The sequence below is a fragment of the Aphelocoma coerulescens genome, chromosome 1 (assembly GCF_041296385.1).
Source record: "Aphelocoma coerulescens isolate FSJ_1873_10779 chromosome 1, UR_Acoe_1.0, whole genome shotgun sequence".
Taxonomy (NCBI): domain Eukaryota; kingdom Metazoa; phylum Chordata; class Aves; order Passeriformes; family Corvidae; genus Aphelocoma; species Aphelocoma coerulescens.
In genome coordinates, this window is record NC_091013.1 from 119,074,136 (window position 1) to 119,092,978 (window position 18,843).

The following is an 18,843-nucleotide window of genomic DNA, read 5'->3' on the forward strand; positions in this document are numbered from 1 at the left end:
ATTCTGTGCGTCGCTGAAGCGACTCTGGCATCAGGAAAGAGCTGCTGGCTGAGCTCGCTGGCTTCTCAGCAGAGGGAACACGGCAGGAGCCGATGGGATGGGCTCACGTTAGCTCGGAGACAAAGGAAGAGAGAGGCTGTTCGGGTCTGGCTTCTAACAGGTTTGTTGTTAGAAGTTTTGCAACCCGAACGAGCTCGGAAGGGATGGAATCCGATGGGAAGTGATGGGACGGTGCCCTGCGGCTTGTCCTCAGTTTCATAGGGAATTTGAAAACCCCGGTGAAAGGGGAAAACAACCAATCAGTTACAAGCCGGGGGAGGATAAAATGTAACAAGAGCCACTGGGGTAAACCGAGCGTCGGGAGTGACAACAGAACCAGTGAACAACCGAGTAATCAAGAATTTTCCCGAACCGAGGGAGGCGGCTTGGACCTGGGCACCGCCCAGGGGGTGCAGCTTAGGCCTCTGAGCCGCCCCTCGACCCACCCTCTGCCTCTTTGGGAAACTGGATCTGGGGGATAGGCTGGGATTGATTGGCATCATGCTGCCCCAGCCCCGCAGTGGGCTGGGTCACACCAACAGCTCATCCCTGAGATGCTGGGTTGCAAGTTTGAAATAACTATTTTCACCCTTGGCCATGTGGTCCCTTTGGCACGGCGGTACCCCAAATGCAGGCATCTCCACCAACATTTCCACACTTGATCCCCTGTTGCAATTGGGATCAATAATTTCCCAGAGAAGGCTCTCCAGCTGCAGAACTGCCTCAGGTCCAGCAGCCAAAGCAAACAAGCTGATGAGGAAACAACAGTGAGTTGAGGGAAGTTGTTTTAAATCTTTCCTGGATGGGAAATCCCGAAGGCACCTCCAAGTCCTGTGTGCTTTGAGCTCCTTATTCCTCCTTGTAGATGCAGTTTGGAAAGTGGAGCTGGCGATCCAAAGGATGTGGGGTGCTCCACCATCACCCCCAGGCAGCACGGACAGATCCTGCAGGTCCCCAAAAGGATCTGAGCTTGCTTTTGGACATCCTTTTGTCTTCCTGGATGGAAAGAGCCACAGAGAGGGTAAAACCCAAAAGGGTTTTCAGGATGGAGGGCAAGGAGGTATTTGATTTCCACTCAACCATGCAAAGTTCAGGGATGTCCCTATCCCAGACCCCAGCTCTGTCCTTGAAGAGAGAAAGTTGACTACAAATTGTGAAGATCCAAATTGTGAAGGACCCCGATGGCAGTGGAGGGTGACCTCAGAAGTCCAGCAGAGAGATGACTTGTCTGACTTCACCCCAGTTGGCTGCACTGCTCGGACTGTGGTGAACTCGGTTGCAGCGAGAAGACGGAGGGCTCCATCACAGCAGAGCTCAGGAGATGAGACTTTCTCCACCAAACACCTTCTCTGCCAAAAATCCAGGGACTCAAAGGCGCTGGGATAGCAGACGTCCATGGGGGTGACCATATCCTTTGAACTGGTTTAAAAAGAGAAAGTTGCCATCAAATCTGACCCCCTCATGAGCAAGCTCAACCAGATCCACCACCCTGGCAGGCTGGAGTTGTCAGGACATAAGAGATTAACTCCATTTCCGTTATAAATAGCTTTTAGAGGTAATGAAATTCTTCATGCAAGACGTCTCCGGTCTGGTGAGACGCAGCGGAGCCCGAGGCAGAAGGGACCCAGCCTGATCCCTGCATGTCTGTGCTGGGGAACAACCTGAGAGCCCTGAGGAACCTCCCCATGGGGACATCCAGTGTCTGGTGGTGGGGACATCCCAGCCCCAAGGCTCTCACAAAGCTTCAGCATTTGAAAAATGCTGCTTTTCACCTCCAAGGGGTTTTGCACCTGTTGGAGGAGCAGGGTCCCAGTTCCAAACCGCCTCCCTGGCCTTGACCACAGACGCTCCTTTCCACATCCAGCAGCCACTGTGGGATCTGCTGGCAGCTGGAAGCCTGGATCCTGGTGGGAAGGTGCAATCACCCCCGGGAGCAGCAGTGGCAAAGGTCACCTGCACTCAGGAGCTAATGCAGTTACTGGCAACCTCCAGCCGGAGGAACAGAAACCAGGGGCTCGGAAACTCAAATCCAGCCACTGTGCCAGGCCTTTTTGCCAAGGATTAATTCACTCGGTCAGACTCCAAGAGGAACCAGGCTAGTCCCTATCCCCACTTATTTTTCCCAATGATTGAAAGAATAAAATGAATAAAAAGAGGTTTAAAAACAACACTTTGCTTGAAACCTCTTTTTTTAGCCCTGTCTACTGCCTCGAAATTAGCCTCTCCTATCCCTGCTCAGCCCCCAAAATGTCATTTTTGGGGGATTCCTGTTTATTCCAGGTGCTCTAGGGCTGGGCTCATGGCTTGGTGGAGGCATTTGGAGCTGGCAGGCGGCCAGGAGCCACTGTTGTATTTTCTGTTTTTTAACACTCCCACCACTATTTACAGTGTCCCCACAGCAGGACAGCCGGCTGTTCACCTTGGGGACCTGCAAGGACACCCGCTGTGCCGGGAGGGAGGAGGACACCAGCCTTCCCCAAAGACAGAGGCAGCACTGGAGGTGGGATAGGTGCCCTCGCTGTCAGTTCCTTGGGGGAGTGAGTTGTGCCCATCCTCAGCTGCATTCCCCGGATGCTTGCGGGAAGTCCTGGGCTCCCCATCCCAGGATGTTGGGCTTGTTTGCACAAGGCACGTTTTCTGGGGAAAAGCACATTTCACCCCAGTTTTCTTCTCCCCGTGGAGACTGAGGGAGCGGGGAATTTCACAAGGGCACTGAGCCATTGCCAACCCAACCCCACAAGCCCAGGCAGCCCCGGGATGTGAGGGATGGCTCCAGCCTGGCTGTGGTTGCAAATATTCGTGTCAGATCCTGCCAGAGCCCATCTCTCCTGTGGCCACGCTGCCCAGCTTGGCCATGGGCTCGCACCAGGATCGATGAAAGCCGTGTTGTCCACTGCAGCAGGATCCAAGAGCCTCATTGCACTTCACCATCCATTCTGTACAACCCAAACCCTCTCACGGCCTATTTGGGTGCCTGCTCAATGAGGTGACACTGAGGAGCCCCCCATATGGAGTTCCATCCTCTGGGCAAAGCCCCCAGCACCTCCTTCCCTTCCACATCCACTGAGACCCGTCACAAGCCCCAAAAAGGAAAGCAGGGAATCATTCTGCAGGGCAAAACGGGCTCCCAGGGAAAGGAAGAGCCAAGCCCCTCATCCCGCGGAATCCCAGCATCCCCGTGCTGTTTATGCATCTGCCGTTTCGTACCCAACCCTTCCCCCCGGGGTTCTTTGCCTTATTGCTCCTTAATAGCCCTGCTCAGGAAGCGCGGAGCCTTGACCGCCTGGTTAATGAGTACGGGAGGCACCGACCCCTTTGGCTGGGACCCGGTGCCGCAGGGAGACCCTGTCCCCGACACACCGGGCCAGGACAATCCAGCTGCTCCCTAGCGCATGGGCATCCCACCCTGTAAATCCCACTTTTGGGGTTGTTGGGAGCCGCCCGACACCCTCTTTGATATGATGTTCGCCCACGATCCTAAGCCACATGTTTGCCCCCATGCAGCTGCCGGCCCCCCGGCCCAGCTGTTTCTCCCCCCTGTCTCGCCCCAATCCAGCTGTGACCCTCCCCAGCCCCCTCCTGGCCCTCCCGCAGGTGCCGGAGCCGGAGCGGGGCGGAGCGGGGCGGAGCGGCGGCGGCAGCGGGGAGGCTCCGAGCGCTCCCTGCCGCGGGCTCCCGGCGCATCCCGCTGCTGGTAAGTGCCGCGAACGGTGGGAACGGGATCAACCGAACCGGGCCGGGATGGGACCAACAGGGTCAGAGTAAACCGGGCAGGATGGGACCCTAAAGGGTCAGACTCAACCGGGCAGGACGGGATCTTGGTGGGTCAGAGTGAACTGGGCAGGATGGGGCTGGAAAGGGCAGAATGGAACCCTACAGGGTCAGAGTGAACCCGCTGCCTCCCGGCGCATCCCGCTCTGGTAAGTGCTGCGTACCGGGAGTACGGGACAAGCCGAACCGGGAAAGGATGGAATTCAAGTGTCTCAGAGTGAACCCGGCAGGATGGGACGGGATGGGACTGGACTGGGTAGGAAGGGACCCAACAGGGTCATTTCCCTGAGTGAACCCGGTGTTTCCCGGCACATCCCGGTGCCGGTGAGTGCCGCGAGTGCGGACGGGGGGACGGGACAAGCCGAACCGGGCAGGATCAGACGCGAAAAGCTCATACTGGATTGGGCGGGATGGGTACAGACCGGGCAGGATTGAGCCCGAACGTGTCAGATAAAGCTGGCTCAGGATGAGACGTGGGATTCAGACCAGTCTGGGTGGGACCTGGCAAGATGAGGTCGAACTGGGCAGGATCAGACCCGAGGGGGTAAGGTTGAACCAGTCAGGATGGGATCCAACAGGGTCAAACCCAACTGGGCAGGATGGGGGCAGACTGGGCAGGACGGGACCCAAACAGATCAGATTGAACTGGGCAGGATGAAGCAGAGCTAGAGATAATGGGGTCAGATCCAGAGAACATCTGTGCTTCGGCTGGGATTTGGGGTGATCCCAGAGCCACCCCAAATGGAAGCTGCCGGACTTGGCTCTTAGGGAGGTTTTGCAGCTCTTATCATGGAACAGGGCTCAAAAGCCCACTGCGATCCCCCTGGCAGGGCTGGTCCAGGGGGGGTTCTTCCCTGTCCCTCTGCTCCCATGCTCTGGGGTGCACCCAGGACGCACCTGCATCCCTTGGGCATTCACAGGGATCAGCCCCATGCCAGAGGTTGTATGGCACATAAATATGCTTAAATCTGCTCGAGGGACTTGGTTTTCCTTGGCACCTCTGCTTCAGGTGCCAGTAGCCTGGCCCCTACCTTTTATGTATATATATATATATATATATATATATATATATATATATATATATATATGTATATGTGCCTATCTACCTCCAGAGGTATTAATATATTCGTGTATATGAGCATGTCTGCATAGGCATGTGTGTATAGAAGTATAAATATATTTCTCTCCATATGGATGGAGTTATGGATCAGCATGAGTGTGACCCCGTGTGCTCAGGGACACGAACTGGTGTACAGGGGTGTAGAAGTTTGTGGATGTGTGTGTGTGAGTGGAGACACATATACATATCTGTAAATATGTAATGTGTGTGTGTGGAGAGTCATCGATACGGTTGTATGTATTGAGATGTATATGTAAAGAGATGTGCAGATGTGTATTTATGTATAGAGGTTTCTATTTCTTTCTATTTCTGTTTCTATTTCTATTTCTATTTCTATTTCTATTTCTATTTATAGAGGGATAGTCCAGCTGAGACTAGGCCAGCTCGTTGTACCTTCCCTGTCCCCATCATTCCCTTTCCAGCAAGGAATCGCAGCCCAGATTGCCCAGAGCCTCCCTGAGGTGTTGATTTATGATGGGGCACTAAAGCGTGGGAAGATGAAGGTGGTTACCCAAGGACAGAGTGGCTCTACCACCACCCTGTGCCCCGTTCCTGACAATCCATGTTTAGCACCCCAAAATTCCCAACTTTGTCCCAATTTTTCCACATCATTACACCCTCAGGCTTCACAAACTGGAGATTTCCCTTAAAACATCCAAGCCTTGGTCCCTACTGGGCAGATGGGCACCTGAAGATATTTTGGCACCAGCCAGGAGGGGTTTGGGGATGAGGATGTGGTGGCTTTGGCCAAGTGACATGCAGGACAGAGCATCCCCCTTCCATCCTCTTTGAAATGTGCTGAGCTGGAGCTTTCACTTCCACCCAGCCCAGCTTTCCAGCCCTGCCAGCGAGCCACAAACACCAGGACGGGCAGGACAAACCAAGGAGAAAGATTTGCACGGGAGGAAGCCCTCCCCCATATCCCATTCGAGGGCAGCCACAGCCAAAAGCTTTTCCCACTGTATCCAGCTTGCAGAACCCCCCTTCGAATCAACAGCAGGGTGTTAATTAAAGCTAATTGCAATGGAAAAAAGCTTGGTTTGAAAGCAAAGGGGTTGGAGGAGGCACGTGCCGGGGGAAGCTCGCGGCTGCTGGTGATTATTTTTAATCTCTTCCCCATCTGGCCACAGAGCAGCCCCACTTCTCTTTCCTGATCCTTGGTCCTCCTCCCCAGGCACCTTAAACCCCTGGGACAAGGGTGACCCCATCCTGACCCCTCCCAACACCACAGGCATGCCCCTCTTTTCCCCTAAAAGTCTCATTTCCCAATGGATTTCACCGGGTGCCTATCACCGGGGTGTCAGGGCACCAGCTCCTATGGATTTGGGAAGTGCCAACCCCATCACCCCAGGAGCTGGCAGGGACCCCCGTGATGGGTTTTTGGGGTGAGAAAAGGGACTTTTGGGATAATACTCCCAGACAGATGATGAGCTGGGAACACGCCCTGGGCACAGCAGCTGGATGAGGCTGAGGGTCTCAGCGTGGTTCCATTAATTGGTTTCATTAATTGGTGGATGATGGCAGACTGTGACTGGGGGTTATGGGCAGGGTACAGTTGGGATGGGGATTCTCCAGTGTCTGGCTTTGCCCTGGGACCAGGAGGGATTTTTTCTCCTCTCCTCCAGCTTTCCCATCCCTCCAAATGCAGCACCAGGGGGGTTCAGTGCTGTTTCCCTCTCACAAAGAGGGTTTTTTTCCTTATTTGCCATTTTTTCGGGGGATCCCTTGTTTTTTTTGCTGCTCCTCCTTTTTTTTCATGCCCTCCACAACTGAAGGCCTATGTAGCCTTGGGCATGGCCCTTAGCAATGCCCAGCAAACACCTCCAAGGGGTGTTCTGGGGGAAAATTCTGTTAAAAAGGGGCATAGGCCACACTGGTTCACTTCAAATTCAGTGCCTGTGCCTCAGTTTCTCTCGTTTGACTGCATCACCTGGACAACTGGAGAAACTTCTTCCTCTTGGTGCCACAGGGCCCAGGACATCCCTGTCCCCAACATCTGCCCACACTTGGAAGGAGCCAAATATGAGGGAAGTGAGGCAAAAATGGAGGAAAGATTCAAAAATGAGGGAAAAGGGCCAAAAAATTAGGGGGAAAATGAAAAAAATTGTAGAAAAGACCAAATCATTCATGGTGGCCTGAGCTGGCCGCATCCTGGCACCCAGAGGCAGGAGCATCCCCTGCCCTGGTGGCATTTGTGCCGTGCCACAGCTGTGCAGTGCCATGCAGAGCCATTCCATGTGCCTGCCCTGCCGGGGTTTCTGTTCCCCGTTTGCCCAGGGTGCTGCTGTTGAGAGGAAAAGGGAAGTGCTGCTCAACGGGGTGAGCAGAGCACTCACGGATGTGCCAAGCGCTGGGCACAGCGCTGGGTCCCAGCACGCTGGGGCACCCACTGGCACCCTGGAGCACTCCAGCAGGTAAGAGGTGCTCCCAGTCCCCCAGGACACGTCTTCCCAGCCACCTTGTCCCCAGTGCCCTTGGTGGTGCTCCTGCGAGCACACAGGGGATGGCAGAGGTTCCTGTGGGTGCTGGGTGGGTGCTGCCCCAACCTTGGGTCCTGGGGGAGGTTTGAGGGGACCCAAGGGACAGGGAAGTTCACAGCCCTGGAGCAGTTTTTGGCTTGGAGGTGGGAGAGGTGAGTGCTGGGAATGCCGGAGCTGGGCTGACAGTGGGATGCAGTGGAGTGCTCAGTGGGATGCTGGGGGGTGATGAGGGCTCAGTGAGGTGACAGAGGGACTCCATGGGGTGCTGGGGTGCTCAGCGGGGTGTGAGGAGCTGAATGGGGGTGCAGAGGGACTCAGGGGGTACCAGGGGATAGGCGGCAGGTGCAGCTGCAGGGGGACTGATTCACAAGCACAGAGCACCCCCAAAACTGTGTCCCCGACACTGACACCGTGGCAGGGCTGTGCTCTGGGAACTGGGGAATCCCCAAACACCTGAAATGATATGGTACAAGCTGACGGGGTGGCCTCTGGACTCGTGTGTCTCTCCCTGGTGCCCTGTGCCCCACGCTCCTGGCTGGAGCTCGGGCATCTCCTCCCTGCCTCAGTTTCCCCTTCCCGGGCAGCGTGGCCACCCCCTTCCAGGCAGGTTTGTGCCGGGGCAGCAGGGGAAGCGGGGGCTGGCCCTGTGCCTCTGGCCAGGGCTGCAGCCAGGGCTGCTGGCAGGGCAGGGAGCGAGGGGAGCGAGGAGAAGTGGCTCCCGCTGCACCCCGAGCGTGTGTGGCTGGAGTGCCCAGAGATGCTGCCAGTGACACGGCTGGGCCAGGCGGCTCGTGGGGCTGTGGGACCACATCTGTCACGCTGCTCTCAGCCTCTGAGGAAAGCAGATGTCCTCTTCCCCTGCTCAGAGCAGCCCAGAGGACACTGGATTGGCTCTCTGAGCCCACAGCATTAAGAAGCTCTGGGGTCGTTGTCACCGGTGCCGATTCCCGGGTGAAAGCACCCGCGAGGGTCGCGCTGCGCTCCGTGTGGGTGGCACCTCCCGCACCCAGCCCGGCTGGCTGCAGGGCTTTGGCACCCCCTGCAGAGGAGCAGGAAGCCGTGCCGGCGGCCACCGGCGCATCCTGCCGCAATTTCCTCTGCCGGAGGGGGATGACAGCGGCTTGGCCTTGTGCAAACCTCTCTGTGGGGGATAAGTGTCCTGGGAAGTGGAGCTGGGATGGGCACCACGCTTTCCTGTGTGCAGCCTCTGCGGTCCCACTCACTCCACCTTCACCTTGTTAGAAAACCATCATTGTGGCTTTGAATCATGGAATCACAGGAGGGTCTGGCTTAGAAGGGACCTTAAAGATTCATTCCAACACCTGCCATGGGCAGGGACACCTTCCACTAGCCCAGGTTGCTCCAAGCCCTGCCCAGCCTGGCCTTGGACATTTCCAGGGATGTTACAGCTTCTCCGGGTAACCCAGCTCTCCCAGCCTGGCTCCAGAGCAGAGGGGCTCCAGCCCTGGAGCACCTCTGGGGCCTCCTCTGGACTGTCTCCAGCAGCTCCACATCCTTGTGCTGCTGGCCCCGGGGCTGGGGCAGCTCCGCAGGTGGAGTCTCACCTGAGCGGGGCAGAGGGGCAGAATCCCCCCCACCTTCCCTACTGCCCATGCTGGGGGATCAGCCCAGGGCACGGGGGGGTTGCACATGACTGCACATGGCTGGGTCATATCCAGCTTCTTATCCACCAACACCCCCAAATCCTCGTCAGGGCTGCCCTCCATCCCTTCATCCCCCAGCCTGTGTGGATGCTGAGGGTTGCCCCAGCCCACAGAACACTGGTCCAGGTTCATCCTGTGAGGGCATACGTGACACCACACAGACAAGTCACCAGCTGTCCCCTCTGACATTCACAGGTGCTGCGGAGGGGCCACACCAGCAGAGAGGACATTGACAGGTGGGAGCAGCACCATGGCCAACCTGACGGCCCTCGTGAGCCCAGGGAGGAACTCCTGCACCTACCACGAGGAGTTCAAGCAGGTCCTGCTGCCCCTGGTGTACTCGGTGGTGTTCGTGGTGGGGCTGCCCTTGAACGCGGTGGTCATCGGGCAGATCTGGCTGGCGCGGAAGGCGCTGAGCCGCTCCATGATCTACATGCTCAACCTGGCCGTGGCTGACCTGCTCTACGTCTGCTCCCTGCCGCTCCTCATCTACAACTACACCCAGAAGGACTACTGGCCTTTCGGGGACTTCACCTGCAAATTCGTGCGCTTCCAGTTCTACACCAACCTGCACAGCAGCATCTTCTTCCTCACCTGCATCAGCATCCAGCGCTACCTGGGCATCTGCCACCCCCTGGCCTCGTGGCACAAGAAGAAGGGCAAGAAGCTGACGTGGCTGGTGTGTGCGGCCGTGTGGTTCATCGTCATCGCCCAGTGCCTGCCCACCTTCATCTTCGCCTCCACCGGCACGCAGAGGAACCGCACCGTCTGCTACGACCTGAGCCCGCCCGACCGCTCCGCCGCCTACTTCCCCTACGGCATCACACTCACCTTCACCGGCTTCCTGCTGCCCTTCGTGGCCATCCTGGCCTGCTACTGCAGCATGGCCCGCATCCTGTGCCAGAAGGACGAGCTGATCGGCCTGGCCGTGCACAAGAGGAAGGACAAAGCCGTGCGTATGGTCATCATCGTGGTCATCGTCTTCTCCATCAGCTTCTTCCCCTTCCACCTCACCAAGACCATCTATCTGATCGTCCGCTCCTCGCCCACCCTGCCCTGCCCGGCCCTGCAGGCCTTCGCCATCGCCTACAAGTGCACGCGGCCCTTCGCCAGCATGAACAGCGTCCTCGACCCCATCCTCTTCTACTTCACCCAGCGCAAGTTCCGCGAGAGCACCCGCTACCTCCTCGACAAGGTGAGCTCCAAGTGGCGGCACGACCACTGCGTCACCTATGGCTCCTAGGCGAGGACAAGGCCACCTCGGTGCCACCTCGGTGCCACCAAGGCACGGAGCAATTTCGGTTCTAAGCTCCACGGAGCAGAGATGGCTTCACTGGGGACATCCTTGGGAGGATGGCATCTCCCAAGCTTTCAGCACTTTCAGCCCATCTCCAGCCTGCAGTGGTGCAGTATGAACCCCACCACAGGTTCAGTGTCCTCTCCCTGGCTCAGTCACTCGCTTGGAGCAGCTCCAAGCCACTGATGCAAAAAAAAATCCACTGGGACCGTGGAGGACACATTGCTGGCTCACGATGAGCTGCTGGGGAATGATTTCTCCCTGTACTCAATTAAAAATTCCCTGATGGGGACAGCATGCAAAGGCTGGGGAGGGTTTGGTTCACCCCATACTGTGAGGCCATGTGTTTCTCCAGCTCAAGGTCAGTGTCACGGATGGTTTTTGTGTGGTGCTGGGACATCCATATCCCCCAGTGCCCAGAATGAAGCCACAGCAGCAAGAGACACAGGCTCACTGGTATTGCTGGTGCTGCAAAATGGTGGAGGAGGTCCCCTGGATGGACTGAGAACAGCAAAAGGGGACAGAAGGGCAGCTGGAACACCCATGCTGGATTTCCCACTGAAGCCATGATCATGGGCTGGGTTAGGCACAAGGCAGCAGCATTGTCACCTGCCTGGGGACCTTCATCTGCATCCAGCTCCCTGCTTAGCCCAGCACCCCAAATCTGGCCCATCCTGGTGTCTGTGGTGCCCTGCTGTCACCTCCTAACCAGGATCCACCACAATCAGAGCCAGCACAGAGTTGGGAAACCCCTGACACAGAGAGCTACTCAGCATCCTCATCAGTGCACATCCCACAGCTGGCTTGGCCTCTCCACAGGGCTGGGGATTGAGTTTTGCTCCCACAGCCTCTGTTGGGATGCTACTCCCTCCCAGCAAGCAGGGATTTGCAAGGTGGATGCACCACTCATCGCTCTGCGAGCCTTCTCTAACATACAGGATGTATAGAATTAACTCCCTTCTCTTTCTCAGATGGGTGTATACACCCACTGTATGTACAGACATAGAATATATCCCAGCAGAGGGAGGTTTGTGGCCCAGCGCAGGCTCTGCAGTGCAGAAATTCTCTGTCTGAACACAATATATGTATCTGTACAGTGTACATATATATAAATACATACGTGGATAACAGCATTTTTCATGTCTGCTTATACTAATCACATCTAAGTGGGTTTAAGTAATTTGCTTCAAATCTCCAGGGCTGAGCTCACCTCCAGCTTGGCTGCCGGCAGCTGGCCAAGCGTGCAGCTCCATCCTGACTTGCTCCCTGCAGGTACACGGTGTCTCTTCAGGTACCTGGCCACCCAAGGACTCTTACTGTAACACGCGTATCAAACCAGGAGTCCCGTGGAAAAGAAATACATATAAGGACCGATTCTCGCTGTGTGCTCGAGAGCCGCTCCTCCCGCCCGCCGCCCGGCCGGGCTGTGCCGAGGAGCTGAGGGCGGCCCGGCCCGAGGGCCCTTCCCGCGCAGGGAGCACAGAACAGCCAATGGCAGCGAGGCTGGGCAGGGGCTGGGAAACCCCGCGCCTCCCCTCAGCGCCCCTCGCCCCGGGCTGCAGCCTGGCGGGGGAGAGGGGGGGACCCCGACAGAGCCGCAGCCTGATGTCCCCAACCCTTCCCTGACAGGAAGAAGGTGACGGGGTGGGAGGGCCGGGCCACACCATCCGGACCCAGGAGAGGGCGCAAAATATTTAGATTTGGAGAAATCCAGCTGATCCGTGGGTGTCCACCTGGCTGCAGGGAGGGAGGGAGGAGCCCTGCACCATCACAGCACCCAGTTCCTGGATAGGACCCATGGGGCGAGGTGGCCGAAAAAAACTGAACCACAATAAAGCTCCGAGGGGGAAAAAAATTAATCAGCTTCCAAAAAGCCTGGTGGTGGCTGCAGGGGCTGCATGGGCTCAGGTGGTGACATCCAGCAGCCTCAGGATGATGTTCCTGATACTGGAATCACTAATTTAGAACGTTTTTAAGAGCAGGGGACACACAGAGCTCCCTTTCAGTCTCACCATGTCCTGCCCAGCCTTGGGGTCCTGTCAGCAATTCCCGTGGCACCACCAGGCCTAGAAGGCAGGGTGATGTGAGTAAAGGGATCACTTAGAAATGGGGTGAACGCTTCGACAAATCTGCTCTGCTTGCGAGGCGCTCAAAGCCAGCAGCTGCAGAACAGCTCCTACAGCACCGAGCAGGGATGAAATACACGGCTCTTCCCAAAATGCCAGCTGGGGGGGACATCATGGGCACATCATCCTTGCAGCCCAGGCTGGGGGAAACAGGGAAGCAGAGCGGAGGGCGGGAAGGGAGAGCCAGGGAAGGAATACTTGCTGGGGCGGAGCATCTCACGGCATCGCTGCAGGAGCTTTTTAGGTCCTAAGAAATGCATTTACAGGAGGTGTTGGGGATTTTTTCAGTTTTTTTGTGCCTCAAGGTCAGAGCCAGCAACGTCCTCTATGTGGCCAGGACACCGCTCCAGCCCCACCCGTGCTGCCAAGGCCACAGCTCACCCACCAGCCATCCCAGCCACCTTCATTTTTCACATCCCCAGCGATAAATCTGCTGTCTTGGGGGAAAAAAAGGGTTATAGGCTGCAAATAGCAAGCGCTGACAAATGATGCTGAAAACCCACGAGAAAGTCTGTTCACGGGGCAGTGCTTCACTGGAGAGCTTTGCAAGTCGGGAACAAGGTGTTCTCCCTTCCCTGAGATGAGCTGCAAAGCAGGGTCTGGAGAAATCCGCTGCAATGGGAAGAATCTCTGGCTGGCACCCACATTTTTGATTATTTATCCTGTTTCCCCCTAAAAAGAAAAAGCTGGGAAGGGATGGAGGGAATCACGGAATGGTTTGGGTTGGGAGGGATCTTAAAGACCATCTAATTCCAACCCCCTGCCAAGGGCGGGGACACCTTCCACTGTCCCAGGCTGCTCCAAGCCCCAGCCAACCTGGCCTTAGACACTTCCACAGCCACAACTTCTCTGGGCACCCTGTGCCAGGGCCTGCCCAGCCTCACAGGGAAGCCTTTCTTCCCAATATGCCATATAAATCTCCCCTATTTTAGTTTAAAGCTGTCTCCCCTCATCCTATCACTATCTGCCCATGTAAAAAGTTGCTCTCCCACTTTTTTATAAGCCCCTTTATATAAGGGAAGAGGGATGAAGGATGCTGGGGGTTGGGGGGTGTGAAAGAAAGGATGCAGAGGTGTGCTGATGGATACCAGAGGGGGGTGAAAGATACAGAGGGGTGCGAGGTGCTCCTGCTTATCCTGGGAGCGAGAGGGAAACTCTAAAGCCGTCTTCCTCTCCCCCCATCCCCTCCATTAAAAAAAAAAAAAAATTAAACAAATAATTAAAAAAAAGGGAGCAAAACTTCAACCCTCCCCCTCTGCGGGAGCAAACCCCGCCTCCGGGGAGGAAAGTTTATTTGAATGCAACAAATAAAAAAGCAGGGGGTGAGGGAGGAGGAAAAGCCAAAAAAAAAAAAAAAAAAAGAAGTGGTGGGGGGGGGGGGGAGAGAGAGAAAACAAAGCGGGAGGGATGCAGCCCGCCGGCAGCCCGGAGGAGGAGCGGGGCCGGGCGGTGCCTGCGGCGGGGCCGGGGCCGGGGCGCGGCGGCGGCGGGGCCGGGGGGCGGGCGGAGGCGGCGGCGGCGGCGGGGGGGCACCGACAATGGCGGAGGGGGGCAGCGGCCGGGGGGTAGCGGCGGCTCGGTGCCTCCTGCCCGCCTCCTCCCCGCCTTCCTCCTCCTCCTCCTCCTCCTCCTTCTTCTTCCCGGGTAGGAAAGTTTCAGCGCCGATCGCGGAGCAGCAACCGGGCCGGGCTTTTGGCAGCCTGGCCCCGTCGGTACGGCAGCTTTCGCTTCGTTTCACCGAGCCGGAGCCGACGGGCCCGGTTCATGCCGGGGCTCAGCCGCCGTCCCCGGCTCCACCGCCGCCCCCGCCGCCGCCGCCGTCGCCGCCGGGCCCGGGGTTAAACGCGGAGCCGCCGCGCTGGCCCAGCGTCCCGGCGATGCGGAAACTCTTCGGGGAAAGCTGCCGGCAGCCGACGGGACCGACCGGGAATGGGATGGGGAACGGGAGCGGGAGTGGGGGCGGGAGCGCCCGCGGAGCTCCCCCGCCGCCTCCGCCCCGCAGCCGCGTCCCGCACCCGGCGCTCCGCTCTCCCCGCGGAGCTCCGCCGGAGCCCGGCCCGCATTCCTGGCATAACTCGACTCGACCGCAACCACCCTCCTCCTCCCCATCACCCCGCTCCAACGGGGACGATGAAGCGGCGGCGGCCCGTTCTCCCCGCGCCTCATCGGGCAGCGAAGGCGAAGGGCAGAGCGCTGCCCACCGGCCCCGCGCCGCGCGGAAGAAGAAGGAGGGCACGGCGGATGGCGATGCCGAGGCCGAAGGCTGCGCTAGGGTGGTCCCCCGCCACCCGCTGCCCATGGTGGCCCGCGTCTCCAAGGTGAACATCCTGCCCTTCGGCAGCCCCGGCGGGTCACGCAGCAGCAGTCGTTATTCCAGCACGGAGACGCTGAAGGAAGAGGAGCAGTTTGGGATCTGTTGGCCCAACCAAGGACGGACTCTCCAGGCAGGTTATGGTATCTATCGATCGCCCAGTTTCGGGGCCAGCGATGGCCTGGCGTGGGGACAGCCGGGGGTTCGTGTCCGCCCCAAGCTGCCCCAGAGCGTGGCCAAGGCAAAACCGGACTATGGGAGCGAGAGCCTGCACCAGCCAGGGCTGGAAGGGGAGCGGGCCAAGCACCGCAAGTCCTTGTCCAACCCTGACATTGCCACCGAGACCCTGACGCTCCTCAGCTTCCTCAAATCCGACCTCTCAGAGCTGAAGGTGAAGAAGAAAGGGGTGAGGATCGGCCTTGACGTGGGCTCCGATGGATGCTCCAGCGTTGCCAGCCCCTCCCCAGGCAGCTGCGGTGCCACTCATCCCCAAAACCGCTGGGCACCGGGCGAGCGGCCAACGCTCAAGGACCTAACGGCCACTTTACGTCGCGCCAAGTCCTTCACCTGCTCTGAAAAATCTGGGACGCGGCGGCTTTTCCTACAGAGCACCATGAAGCAGAGCTCCTCCGAGCTCCTCCTGGCCTCTACTGACAGCCAGGACCGGGTGGCTCCGAGTGGGGGACAGCAAGGCGACGAGGATCCTCTCCCCATGGTCATCCAGGACCAGTACATCCAGGAGGCGAGGCAAGTGTTTGAGAAGATCAGCAGGATGGGTTCCCAGCAGGACTACAGCTTTCCTGCTGAACAGAAGGACAGTGGAGGTGTGGAGGGCGCTGAGGTGGTGGCACCGACAGGGACGACAGACGCAACCCTTCGGGGACAGGTGGAGAGCACACGGTCTTTGAAGGATGTGGAATCAGAGGAGAACCTCGCTTGCAGTAAATCCGTGGAGGAGCTGTCGGGTCACGAGTCGAGCGTGACAGACGAGGGCATCGTCACAGAGCCAGAGCCCATGGGGATCCCCTTCCAAGGCCTGCATGAAGCTGTCAATGCCTGGATGCTACCCAGTGCTGGACTGGCAGCCGGTGACTCTGAAATGCCACTGCCCTCTCACCCGACGGCAGCGGTTGAAGACCTTCCAGCTGGCAAACCTGAGACGCCGAGCACCCCTGGCAGCCTGCGGCGCCGACGTAAGTTCCCGTCAGCAGGCGCCAATGGGATGGAGGGCGGCAGCGAGGGTGGCACCGAGCCCTACCGCTCCCTCAGTGACCCCATGCCTCATCGGAGATGCTCAGTGGCGGAGGAGGCAAAGAATTTCTCCGTCGACAGCAACCTGCTGGGCTCGCTGAGCGCCAAGGCGGGCATCCCCCAGCCCGCCGCCAGTGCGGGCAGCGCGGGCAGCGCGGGCAGCGACCTGTCCCTGGGCAGCGATGGGCCCCGGGACTACAGCAGCCTCATCCGCACCATTGTCAGCCAGCCCGGCGCCATGGCCAAGCTGGGCGATGACAAGGCCAATGGCAAGACCATCAAGAAGAAGTCACTGAGCGACCCCAGCCGCCGCAGCGAGCTGGCGGCCGGCGCCTTCGAGGGTCCCGGCGAGGCCATCAGCGAGCTGGAGCCCAGCATCCCCCCGTCCAGCAGCGAGCCCATCCTCTCGGCACAGCCGGCAGCGCCGGGCACCGGCCGCAGCTATGGCTTTGACCCCAAGCTGGCCGACGTGCTGTCCCCTCGCATCGCCCGCCGCAGCTCCAAGAAGCGCTCCAACCGCGCGGCACACCAGGAGAACCAACCGCCCCCGGCGCCCGCCGTCCTCGCCAAGAGCCGCTTGGCCACCAAGCACGTCCGTCACACCAGCGAGCCCGCCACCTTTGTCCCCATCACCGTCCCTGAGGCACTCGTCCCCTCCGGCCACCACGGCCACCTCCCTGCGCCGGCTGCCAGCCGCTCACCTGGAAAATCCTTCCCGACCCTCCAGCCTCCTTCGCTGGAGGATGTCACCAAGCGGTACATGCTGGCCCTCAACTCAGGTGACACGTCCCCCAGTCCTGGGGATGGACCCCGCTCGCCACCCGCTGCCCCACCGCCCCGGCTGCCCCGGTGCTCGCGGCTGCCCGATGAACACGGCCCCAGGACCAAGCCACAGGTGGTAAGTGCCCATCCATCCTAAAAGCACCTTTGTTTCACAGGATACGTGACCCATCCAAAGCATTGGTGGCCTTGGGGGCCTGTCGTGTGTCCCTTGTGGTGACAGATTCCCATCTGCGGAGGCACTGCTGGATGGCCGAGATCCCAGCCCTTTCCGGTGGTCCCCAAGGGATGAGCTCTTGTTTGTTGGAGCAACCTCCCTGATAAAAAAGCGATTTTTGGATGGGAAAAAAGCAGTTTTCAGGTTAAATAGCACCAAAATTTGGTGGAAGGGGGTTTTATAAATATATATATATATCATTTTATGTTTACATATAACATCTCTATATATAAGGTACTGATAAATTGACCATCTCTGAGATGCTGAACCAAAAATTGCCTTTTCCTTGGCTGGGAAGGCTTAAACAATCCTTCTGCTTGGGATTCCTCATGTTATACCCCTTATCAAGCAAATCTGCATTTTCCCCCCAAAAAAAACTGCCATCCCTCCACTTGGGATCATGAGCATTGCTGTGCTGGTGGGTGGGAAAAAGGGGGGGAAACATTTTTGTGCAGGCACTGAATATTTGATCGATAGGTACAAGTTTGATCCTGCGTGGGGAAGAATTGGTGCAGGCTGGGGGATGTGAAGGTGCTCTGCTCACCCTGAAGCGCACTTGCGTGCTTTGGGATCTTTCCTGGGATGGGTTTTTGGCATTGCTGGCCCCTTGGCCGTTGTTTGAACACGAACTTGGGTTCCCATCACTCCGGGTGTTTGTGCCGGGAAGGGCTTGGAAGCATCACCTCCTGCTGCGGCACAGCAGTGCCAGCACCCACGGGGCTTTTAATAGCTCTGGGAGAAGCCCAGAAATACCCGTTCCCGCGGGGGATCTGCCGAGAGCTCGCAGGAATGATGCTGGCAGGGCTCTCTCCCCCTGCTCTGATGCCGATTTAAGAGGATGGGCTGGACCATTCCCTTCCAGCAGCCGCCAGCAGCCAAGCGTGAAGTCCCCAGGCTGAGCCCGGCTGGGTAACCCTTGCTGGCCAGGGCAGAGCCACATGGAGCAAGGCTGGTTTTCTTTGGATCCTCCAAAAATCCAGATCCCTGCAGCATCTTCCCCCCAGAATATTCTCTTGGGGTCTGGCATCCTCCTCACAAGATATTCTTGTGGGATCCAGCATCCCTGCAGCATCATGCTCCCAGGATGTTCTGGGCTCTGGCATCCTCCCAGCATCATTCCCCCAGGTCTTTCTCTTGGAATCCTTCATCCCTGCAGCATCATTCCCCTCAAGATGTTCTCCAGGGGTTTCTGCTCACCATCCAGGTCCTTCTCCCGTTGTTGTCCCCACTGCCAGACAACAACCATTGGTGGCCAAGAACAGGGAGCTCTTGGCCACTGTGTGAAACATCCTTGGGGATGTTTTGGGTGAATTTGGGGTGAGTTTGGCAGCAGTTTTTGCCTGATGGACCAGTTTAGGTTTAGTTTTTTGTCTTCTCTGATCTTAGGCTGAGATGTGCTATGGAACCATCGAGCATTATAATTAAAGTGGGTTAATGAGGAACCTCCTGGAGCTTTGGCTGGTGCCACCTTGGGGATGTTGGCAGGTCCCCAAGATGAGGCTGTGCACCCAGTGGCATTTCTAAATAATTAATATGCTTAGTTTATATAATATATGGTTTATTTTAATAATTTATGGAGGGACATTTCTTACTCAGGCAGCTCCGTGTGGTGTCCTGGGGCTGGTACCTGATGGCCCCAGTATCAGGGATGCTCTGCTGACCCCACACCCCGACACACCCCCAGCCCTGGTCTGATCCCAACTTTGGGATGATTTTGGGTGGGTTTTTACCAACTGGGAGCCCTGTTTGGCTGAGCATCTCCTGAGGTGGATGGGTGCCCTGTGGAA

The 18,843-nt window shown here is 57.8% G+C and overlaps 2 protein-coding genes across 3 annotated transcripts in view; both read left to right on the plus strand.

Annotated features, from left to right (window-relative positions):
• Positions 1-3,721: 3,721 nt before the first annotated feature.
• P2RY6 (pyrimidinergic receptor P2Y6) lies at positions 3,722-11,488 on the plus strand. Of its 2 annotated transcripts, none has more exons than XM_069032448.1 (2): positions 3,722-3,733; positions 9,270-11,488. In XM_069032448.1, exon 2 carries the CDS (start codon positions 9,325-9,327, stop codon positions 10,315-10,317), a length of 993 nt encoding a protein of 330 aa, XP_068888549.1. In that variant the 5' UTR covers positions 3,722-3,733; positions 9,270-9,324; the 3' UTR covers positions 10,318-11,488. The 2 variants fall into 2 exon arrangements, with proteins under 2 accessions (XP_068888549.1, XP_068888539.1); XM_069032438.1 differs by lacking the exon at positions 3,722-3,733 and adding an exon at positions 3,895-3,959.
• A 2,547-nt stretch (positions 11,489-14,035) lies between these two features.
• Positions 14,036-18,843, plus strand: part of ARHGEF17 (Rho guanine nucleotide exchange factor 17) — a 28,886-nt gene continuing 24,078 nt past the window's right edge. The window contains exon 1 of the mRNA XM_069026600.1: positions 14,036-16,957. Within this exon, the coding sequence (XP_068882701.1) occupies positions 14,036-16,957 (2,922 nt within the window). The remainder of the gene's footprint in view (positions 16,958-18,843) is intronic.